Source organism: Pygoscelis adeliae, unplaced genomic scaffold, assembly GCF_000699105.1.
Source record: "Pygoscelis adeliae isolate BGI_AS28 unplaced genomic scaffold, ASM69910v1 Scaffold10, whole genome shotgun sequence".
Classification (NCBI taxonomy): domain Eukaryota; kingdom Metazoa; phylum Chordata; class Aves; order Sphenisciformes; family Spheniscidae; genus Pygoscelis; species Pygoscelis adeliae.
In genome coordinates this window covers 648656-659149 of record NW_008824053.1, presented here as the reverse complement: position 1 = coordinate 659149, position 10494 = coordinate 648656, and the positions used below count along the sequence as shown (strand labels likewise).

The following is a 10494-nucleotide window of genomic DNA, read 5'->3' as shown; positions in this document are numbered from 1 at the left end:
GCCCAGGTGGTGTCCCTGGCCCAGCGGCTGGGCCCACCCTCTGTCTCCCTTGCTCGCTGTGGCCAGCAGCGCCTTGCTGAGGGCAGGGCTGGCAAAACGCAGCCCCTGGATCTGCTCACTGGAGCGGCGTCAAAGGTTGGGAGGCCCGTGTAGCAGGGGATGTTAACAGCCATTGCAAACCTGTCGCTTGCCCCCGGGGGTCGGGTCAGGGAGCCCTCCTGCCCCTTTGAAACAGACTGGCTTCACTTGTTTGTGCAGACTGGAGTGGCAAAGGGATGTGTTTCACATCCATGTTGTGCTAGAACATCCCTGAAGTTAATTTTCAGGAAAGCTGGTTTAAAAGCGTGACATCTTGTGTAGTGCGTGATAGTGGCAGTATCCTGGCAGCTGAAAATTTACAATCAAGATGATGAATGCTTCTCTGCTGTGGAAACTGGCATGATTTTTTAGGTCCTACAGCTATGACAGCGTAATCTTTTCTTTTACTGGCTCTTTCTCCGCTTCTCTGAAACCACTGTTTGCCACCTTTCCCGGGATTTGCGGTGGACTTGCTATGGCAGATACCACTGAAGTTTGAGAACCGTTTCTTTCCTGAGAGGAGGACAATCTCAACTTTGTAGCACGTTGTGATACTCACCTGTCTGGTGAGTAGCAATAAATGTGGACATGTTCTTTTTTTTTTAAAAGATGATAATTCAAGTCTGATATCTCTAACTGAGCATCTTTAAGACTGTCATCTCCCTTTGTCTTTTACGTTGGTTTTAATAACCTGTCTGGGAATGGTTGAATGCTGCATTTAATATACAAGCACACTTAACCGCCTTTTCATACCCTTCAAGCCATTGTTCTGACAGAGCACAACAATACCGATTATTCATTTGGTCAAGCTAAATAGCAGCGAGGCGGACGATTGCATGGCGATTGCTCTGACTGTGTCAGAGTCCAATGCTCTCTGACCAGCTCCTTTTAGATATTCCATGTGTGGAGGGTGTAATGTTTAATATAAAATCTACTTATTTGAAGATAATTGATGCTAGATACTTCTTCTGACTTAGCAGAGCAATACAAAATATACTGAAATCACAATACAAATGTAAGTTACGCTCAGCAAAATACAACAATTGCAATATACAGTTCTATCACAATATCGACGTGATCTCCATTACTGGTCTCTACAACACACCCACCATCAGGATGCTGGGCGTCCCCAGTCACTGGGGGAAAGGAATATGTGGGTTGAAGCCAGCTGAAGCCCATTGCTGTCTTTGAAAACCTTTTGTTAGTTGTTTAGTTTTTATAATCTCTGTTGTGCTGAGCCACGTGTACGCTCCTCCCCGTGCTGGTCTGGCTAAACCAGGGAGACAGTCACGCTCTTTTATTTAGCTCGGGGATAAACAGTTACGCTACCAGCTGATGCAGTCAACTGACAGAGCTGTTTATCTAAAATAAAGGCCACCCTCCAGCCCTCCTTGTGTTGAGATAACGTCAGCATTCTTTGCAACACCTGCCTAGGACAGTTGCAGCCTGCATTATTCCCTGAGCGTCCGGGGCAAGTCACTCTTGCCTGCCTCCTCTGAGCCTTCTTCCTTCGGCGGGGTTTGTTGGTCAGTCACGTGCTGGTAGGTCTTGTGTAGGCATTGCCACTGCAGCAGTGCATTGGGAGAACGCTGCCGCTGCAGCACGGTATCGATTGTGCATTCGATTGACAGAGCTGTGCTAGGACCACGTAGGGACATATAAGAGCAGGCCTTAGGTTTGCGGCGTAAAAGCTTGCAAACAAAAGGGTCTCATTTCAGTGTCTAGAACCCACATCCTCCAGGTCTTCACAACCACATTTCCAATGATACCGGGGGATCAAATGCATTAAAACACGGGATTTCAAAACAAAGCCAAACCCCTCCAATGTCTCGTCTGCCCAACGCTTCAACTCCCCTAAAACTCCCCTGAAAATCAGAGCCAATTTGTTAGGCACCTGACGTTTTTACCATACCAAAAGTGATGCTGTGTTTGAAACTGCACACTAAATACTTTCTACTTGGGGTAAGAATTCATCAGTCTTTCTGAATACTTCAGAAAGACTGATGAATCGTCAGTGCTGGATGACCACCTTTTCTCCTGCCCTCATGCATTTCCTCAGCATGAGGAGCTGTCACGTGAGGACTCCTGGTCCCCTTGCCAGTGGGTCGGCCGTCCGTTGCATCGGGCTATCGAGGATGGGTCCTTCCTCTCCTCGGCTGACAGCCGTGTATTTCAGTGGAAAACGCAGGTCATTGGAAACTGAACGGTACGCAGTGACATGCCATCACATCAATGGAACCCCACCGGGAATGGTGATGTAAAAATTAATCTCAGGCACATTTGGTTGCTCTCGGTATTGAGGAATGGGGGGGGTCTGCGCTCACTGAATCGGTAATCACAAGGTGCAGTCATCTCACTGGTTCCTTGCTGTTAGCGAGTAGGCAAGGTCATTCGCAGCAATTTACTATTTCATTGTTGTAGTGGAAAAAGAGACCTTTGATAAGGTCTGTGATATGAAAATGAACAGGTGGGCAAATGGGACCTGCTTCTGTGTTTCGTCCTTGGCGACAAATTCTGGGAAAGGGAAGGATGCATGTGACATATTCAATGGCGTGGCTGGTTTCAGGAGAAACGCGCTAGAGGCACTTCGGGTACAAAGTACACTGAGGCTTCTTTTCTCTCGGAGTGGATGTGCCATTTTGTGGACTGCTGTTTTTTCTCACAGGTATTCATCAAATGTCAGGGATTTTCTGGTCTTCGTATTCTCTCAGTGTTGTTTTATCGGTGGCATGACTCGAGCTTGTTCATGGAGCATTATTGCTGAGACTTTGATCTTCTAAATCAGCTCCAAGTGAAGACCTGAAATTATGTCATGAGCAAAAGTCAGAAGGTTTTTTTGAAGGAGGAAATTGTAGGAAAAGCCAGAAGGGACTTGGGCAACAGCTCTGGCTTTCTAATTCAGTTTTATGTGAGGCAGCTAAAACTCATCTGCAGTATCACTTTACGCCTGATTTTGGGTTGCCTTCCTTGACTCAGATGAATCGTTGGTCATTTAAAGTGAGACGAAACCTTATGCAGAGTCTCTGCTGGAGAGGAAAACACTTGCAGCTCTGCTCGCTTTCAGTCAGGTAGAGCAACAGCTGCTCTGCACGACCGTGTGAAGAAAGCCCAACAGTTCCTAGCAGGGACTGGGCAATGATGCTAGAAAAACTCCAGGCATGAAAAGGGGTCAGTTCCTAGTTACCGGTGTGATTCACCTGGTGAAGACCCACGACGTGTTGTGTAATACATCTGTTACTGACCGAGAGTGGCTGATCAGCTACCTTGGTTTGGGCTCGGGCTAATCCTGAGAGCTAGATGCCTCTGCATGCTGGCAAACACATTCATTCTCCTAGAGCTGTTAGATTTCCAGCTGTCTTTTAATCACCTCCCTTTCCTTTTACCTTCCAGAGGCCCCTTTGTGGGTCTATGTGTTATGGTTTGGAATACTTTTGATAAAGTATCTTTGTTTCCGTGATTGGAAAGTGTACAATTCTGAATTGAGGTGCGCTGCTCACAGACCGCTTGGCTTATGATAATGTATAATCATTGCGAAAAGGTATTTTATCTTCAGTTGTTGGGCAATCCAGGAAAAAACAAAACAGAAGAACGGTATCGAGCTAGCTAGCCAAATAATAACCGATAGCATTGATCTGTGTGAATTTTGACAGCTGCAGTAGGAACTTTGTCATCTTGCAGGAGTATAAATTGCCAGCGGAGAGACCACAGCCTTGCACTGAAGGCATCATGCAAGTCCTCCTCCTGCTCGCAGCAGTAGGGTTTTGCTGGGCGCAGTACAACCCTAACACTCTCTCTGGGAGGACGTCTATTGTGCATCTCTTTGAATGGCACTGGGCCGATATTGCTCTTGAGTGTGAACGCTATTTAGCTCCTAATGGATTTGGAGGAGTTCAGGTATGTCTGTTCTTATCAGTAGGCAGTAAAATTGCTACATAGATGATAATTTGTTTTTCAGAGAAAATGTTTAATTCACCAAAGGACAGGTACTGAGAAAGAAAAATAGAAATTGGTAATGGAAGTAGTAAATGCTGACAAATACATTCTTCAGCCGTCATCATGTAAGCATGAATTTATTTCATCGCTCCAAAGTGCCTGTTTTGCGCGCTGTGCTATTACATTTAGATGAATTAGAATTGCATATCACTGGCTAAATCTTTTTTTTTACTGCTGTGAAGAGTAACCGACATTCATCTGCTTGATATTATTTAAATCAAGGGAAGCTCTTAAGGGCTAGATAAACGTAAAATGAAACTATGACTGAAAAAAGGGGCTCCCAAAGAGAATAGCCAAGTACTGAAGGTTTTAAACAAAGAAATATAAAAGGCTGCTAATTGTGTTCACCCAAATGGGCAAGTTTCTCTCCGTCAAGCCTAGTGTCAGAGTAAGCCGTTAAGAGACCCGTCTTTGCAGGAACCTGGGGTGAGCAGGCAGAAGTGATCCGAACACAGGTTCTGGTGGAGGTGTGTCGATGCGAATCTGTTCGTCTGAACAACAGACACGTGTTCCTGTGGAACCAGTAGTGTCAGACGGCTGGGGTGGTACGGCTGGAGGGCAGTCACCTATTAAACTGTTTCAGTTTGTTTGTCGGATTGCTCAGGAAAAAATGGTGAGAGAAGGCTGCCTGTCTCTTGTAGCCCAGGAGTTTGCAAGTTGGCCTGAGTGAGAACTTTCCCATAATTTTCAAATAATACATCTTTTCTTTGCAACCTTCTTTCCAGGCACACAGGCCTGATTGATTTTAAGCTGATTTCTCAGACTACGGTATACACTTGGATATCTTTTTAATCCATGCTCTGACAGGGTCTCAGAAAGCAAGCTTTTTTTAGGTGCAGGCTTGCTGAGCTGGTCGCAAAGGTGTGGCAGCTAAGTAGGCTGCAGCCCAGGGATCTTTGTGGGAAAGGGTGGGATCAGGTGGTTGTGCCCAGAGACTTGGAGGTAGCAGGAAAAGCTAGTTGCCTGAAAAGTATCCTGGGAAGAGTCTATAAAAGGAAGAGGTATAGCTTATCTGGAAGCTGTGACAAGTCTCACGTCAAGAACGCTTTTATCCAAAACATTACAAAAAAGGGAAGTCGGGTCAATTTTAAGGGCAGGATGTTACGCCAGTTGTTCTGCAGCCAGATCCTTCCTGATTCTGGGCTATCTCTACTGACCTAGTCCTTCTGATTTCAGGCCCTTCTTTTGATCTTTGAGGCCTGCGTTCATGAAGCTAATTAGGACACTATGTCCATGGACATCATTTTTATAGTATGTTTCTACCTGCTGAAGGTTCAGGCCTAAGTCTTTTATTTCCAGCCCACTACAGTGTAAGCAGAGGATACTGAGGATCTACGTGGGTTAGGTATTGTGAGCGTGAAAGGGACCCGATTTTCTATTATTATGTTCTTTCTCTAACGATGCTGGGCAAACAAGTAAACCATTATCAGTATCTTGTTGCCAAAAGACACCATCTTGTTCACAGATTTCACCTCCAAATGAAAATGTTATCATTACTGACCCCTGGCAACCATGGTGGGAAAGATACCAGCCCGTCAGCTACAAGCTGTGCACACGATCTGGGAATGAAACTGAATTTAGAGACATGGTGACCAGGTGCAACAATGTTGGAGTAAGTGCTTTGAAAACCTTCTGGTGTTAACAATGCAAGGATATAGACACCTGGTAATTTAGAAGGGAAGACGTGGTAGCACTGGAGAGAAGATGGGGGGGGGGGGTCTGCCTGTTGAGATGCATGTTGTATCACCATTGCTATATGTTAATAAAAGAGAAATATTTCAAATGATTGCAAGCAAGCAGAAATAGGGGGATAGGGCAGGAGGTAAGAAAGAGAGAACGTTAATTAGTGGTGCCGTGGGAAGTAGCTTTCTCAAATTGAAATGTGAATACTATCCTCTAGGTACGTATTTATGTGGACGCAGTAATCAACCATATGTGCGGAGCTAATGCTGGTGCTGGCAACCATGCTACTTGTGGAAGCTATTTCAATGCAAAGACTGAAGATTTTCCCGCTGTGCCATATTCTGGCTGGGACTTTAATGATGGTAAATGTAAATCTAGAAGTGGAGACATTGAGAATTATCATGATATATCTCAGGTAAACCTAGAAATATAAATATATTTTTCATGAACATTTGTTCCTGGCCTGGGGTTTCTTTGCTCCCCTTTACTGTCAGACATTTTTTTAAAAACAAAACAAAAACCCTCATGGGAAACCATCCAAATTGATAATAGAGGTCAGAGTTGCTATCAGGAACACCACTTCTTAAAAGGATAGCTCTGCTTGAGCCAACGGCTTAAATTGAGATTTAGACAAATGTGCTTAGGTACTTTATAAAGACAGTTTTAAAGCTCATAAAATCTATTTAGGGATTATCTTGTGTGGGTTTTTTATGTTTAAAAAAAAAGGAGTTATTTTTTGCCTTTTATTGTGATTTGGAAGTTTTCTTTGGTCTCAGTGTCAGGAGAGAGAGATTAGGATTTCATAAAGAAAAATAGTAATGCTAAAATCTTGAGACTCAACCTTCTGTTTAGAGATTTCTCTTCCTAAGAGTGAGTCTGTTCCTCTATATCAGATTACGAGGTCAGGACTTTAAAACTACCACAGAATGAAAAATTATTTTATAAATACCTGTCTGTCTTGAGTAATGTCTTATGCCTTTCAAAAGCATTTGATCTTTCCTGAATGTAAGTTGAGGGGAGAGGGGTTTTGGAGAAAGGGCAGAAGAAGGGGAGACTCTAAATGTCCCTGAATTCTTGAGCAGTTCTAAAGGAGCATCTTTATAGCCAATTCTTTAGTACAGTTTGCAACACAGGCTGATGTACCTTGCTCTCTCCAGGCAGATGTGCATAGCCATGGAAACCCATCGAAAGAGTTATTAAAAAAAGCATTTCAGTATATTCAGTGTATGTTTAAAGTATTCTTTTGATGAAAATCCATGCCCATCATTTTGTATTTACAGGAAACAAAGGCAAAAAGGGGACAGAAAACAAAAGTTTAATGTTTCGTAAGGCTACAATAACTCAAGATTTTTAAAAGATTTAGAAATACAATTTCTAGAAAACTTTCCTACATCAGAGAAGAAATGAGTGCATTTGAAATAGTAATGAATCTGTTCCTTAATACAATGGAGTAAAAATGATTTCTCATGTTTTTGCCCTATACTTGCATTAAAAAGCTGGTTATAGATTTAATGGTTTGACTTTCTGTTATAATCCTTCAGCACCTACAGCTGTGTAAGCTGGGTGAATGCGGACTTCTTAATGCTCCTTTTGTGTAGATGACTGCCCAAGATAACTGTCCAAGGCAAAGACATGCATGGAGAACAATGGCTAGTGAAGGTTTTATTCTGGCATTGTGATGTAGATAATAGAATTCAAAGTGTATGTAGAACACTACATTTAGCTTATTAGGTGAAAAATGTTTCATTTCAGAATTTTTATATAGGTCCGAGACTGCCGCTTGGTTAGCCTTCTTGATCTGGCCCTGGAGAAGGACTACGTACGCTCAAAAGTTGCCGAGTACATGAACTACCTCATTGATATTGGCGTAGCAGGCTTCCGGATTGATGCTGCCAAGCATATGTGGCCTGGGGATCTGAAGGCGATTTTAGACAAGCTGAAAGATCTAAATACTAGATGGTTTTCTGCAGGAACAAAACCTTTCATTTACCAGGAGGTAATCTTTATTTTTTTTAATTGTACTTTACAAACATATTTCTTGCAGGCATAGTTATAGACTCAGTCCCACGCTGGAAGCGATGCTTTGCTTGAGCTGGGCCCAAGCGGCTTTCAGACTCCAGATCTATAGAAAATTGTCATCGAGATTTAATAACCATAATTTACAAATATCTAATCTGCCCACATTGACATGGTCATTGACATGCAAAATGCCCCAGTTGGTTTGGACCTTCTGGAAGTAGGTAACCTGGAAATTTTGCCTGAGATGAAATTTACTGCATCGAAGTTAGTGTAAAAATTCTGTTGGTTTAAAAAAGAGATTTCACTCCCTGAATTTTAAATTCTGGGTAATAAATTGCAACAGAAGATATAAATGGTGATTACGGTCTGAAACTTTGTTTTCCAATGGCATAACCACTGTTACTTGACATTCCGTATTTGTGTTTTACGTTTGAATAACAAATCCTAACCAGACCTAAGAAGCAGGTAATTGTTGGCTTCATTCAGCAGAAGCTAAAGTTGCTAGACATGTTTTACTAAATCAGTATGTTGCCTGCAAGGTCTAGGGCAAATAGTGAAACATTCTTTAGCTACAGAGTGAAATGAGGTTGCCCATGTGCTGGAAGCAGGGGCGTTGGTGACTGGACTAAATATAAAGTTGGTACGGCCCAAGCCTTAATTATGCTGTAGTGATCAATCAGTGTAAGGAGATTGAGGATGGAGATGGAAAACAAGTTCGCAGCTAGGCTGAGATGAAGAAGATAGCTTTAAATACAATTTTGCAAGTAAGCCAAATAATATACTTAACTTAAGTAGTGCCCCTTCCTTAAACCAATGTCTAGGGCAGTGCCTTTTACTTGTTTGGTTTTATAAGTAGAAAGGAATGCTCTATCTTTCCTCTACCAGGTAATTGACTTGGGCGGCGAGCCGATCAAAGGCAGTGACTACTTTGGAAATGGCCGAGTGACAGAATTCAAATACGGTGCAAAACTGGGGACAGTGATCCGCAAGTGGAACGGAGAAAAGATGGCCTACTTGAAGTAAGGATGACGATGGTGCGGCTTACCCGGGATACGCTGGATACGCCGGCTGCCAGGGTAGCTTCAAGTCTTTGTGTTTTTGGCTAGGAACTGGGGCGAAGGGTGGGGCTTTGTGCCTTCCGACAGAGCCCTGGTCTTTGTGGATAATCACGACAACCAGCGGGGTCACGGGGCCGGCGGAGCTTCCATTCTAACCTTCTGGGACCCCAGGTAAGGGATTGCGCTTGTCTGGGTGATGATGCTTCTTCCTTTTGCTTGTTTGCCTGTCGGTTCCCTGGCAGGGTTTGTCTTTCCACGTCTCATTACTTCTTTCTCTAACGAACAGGCTTTATAAAATGGCAGTTGGTTTCATGCTTGCTCATCCGTATGGGTTCACGCGTGTGATGTCAAGTTTTCGCTGGCCAAGATCTTTTGTAAATGGACGGGTAAGCGTGTCATGCTGAAGAGGCGTTCGTGGTGAGTGAGGATCAGAACAGGGCCAGAGAAGCAGTCCAGCGCACTTAAACGTGTTAAGTGATTTCTCTGTCCCACGTTGGCTCTAGCAGGCGGAAATTTGATGCTCCGCCTGGCTTTTCTCTCCAGATAGGCTCTCTGCGTTTTCAGTAAGAAGTTTTAAACTTCTCTTTTTAATTGCAGGACGTCAACGACTGGATCGGACCGCCGAGTAACTCGGATGGATCAACAAAGCCTGTTACAATCAACGCAGACACTACCTGTGGCAACGGCTGGGTTTGTGAACATCGCTGGCGTCAAATAAAGTAGGACCCTGTGGAGAAGGAAGAAGCAAAAGCAGATGCTTTTGCTTTGTGTTCCTCGTGGCTTTAGAGCTCTTGCAGCCACCGTGACAGCCGTTCCTTGCCTTTCCAGGAACATGGTTGTCTTCCGTAACGTGGTGGACGGTCAGCCTTTCTCCAACTGGTGGGACAACGGCAGCAATCAAGTAGCTTTTGGCCGTGGTAATAAAGGCTTCATCGTTTTTAATAATGATGACTGGTAAGTAAGAGAGGAATAAACTACAATTCTTCTAGTTATCAGAGAAAGCTTTTAAGGTGTTGCGAGCTCCAACAGAGCTTTGTAACAGATGCTTCCTCTGTCTCGGTTGTTGGCAGTTGAAACTTAGCATTCTCCACTCTCCCAGGAGCACTCTTCACTGTCCGAGGTTAGACCTTGTACTGTGCTCTTGCTAATTGCCCAGTTCCTGGAGTTGGCTGTATCACTGAAGAGCATGGTCAGCCAGCAACGTCCGAAATTACAGAAACGAGGGAACTTGGTGGCTCAGGGATATGGTCCAAAAGTGGCAGTTTTAAAAACTGTCTTTCAATCTTGTACACGAGAGGGACATGACTTGAGAGACCGGGAGTGTGTCAGATCTGTAGTAATTAGGAGTTGGTTGGGGTGAGGAGCAATTTGAAGGATGTAGTGGTTGAGTTCTCAGTCTTCCAGCCTACTGTGCAGTCCATAACAACAGTTCCTTTTGGACATCCTGCAAAGACTTGAGAGGAGTTTTATTAGGGCTGACAGTTCTTTAGGCTATTTTGGTATGTTCTTCTAGGGTACCGTGATGTCAGGAATACAATATCTGCGTGGAATCTGGCATTTCTCAAGTACCTTTAAGCTCCTTAAAAAACAGGTTACTAACAGAGACATTTCCGAGAACTTGTAATGGGATAGTCTGAAAAAGCTAACTGGGGTTTGGTAGGGA

The 10494-nt window shown here is 43.8% G+C and overlaps 1 protein-coding gene across 1 annotated transcript in view; it reads left to right on the top strand.

Moving 5' to 3' along the window:
- Window positions 1-3804: 3804 nt before the first annotated feature.
- Window positions 3805-10494, top strand: part of LOC103925087 (pancreatic alpha-amylase-like) — a 7990-nt gene continuing 1300 nt past the window's right edge. The window contains exons 1-9 of the mRNA XM_009333732.1: window positions 3805-3972; window positions 5537-5683; window positions 5972-6169; window positions 7520-7750; window positions 8659-8792; window positions 8880-9002; window positions 9118-9217; window positions 9429-9550; window positions 9660-9785. Coding sequence (XP_009332007.1) covers window positions 3805-3972; window positions 5537-5683; window positions 5972-6169; window positions 7520-7750; window positions 8659-8792; window positions 8880-9002; window positions 9118-9217; window positions 9429-9550; window positions 9660-9785 — 1349 coding nt within the window. The remainder of the gene's footprint in view (window positions 3973-5536; window positions 5684-5971; window positions 6170-7519; window positions 7751-8658; window positions 8793-8879; window positions 9003-9117; window positions 9218-9428; window positions 9551-9659; window positions 9786-10494) is intronic.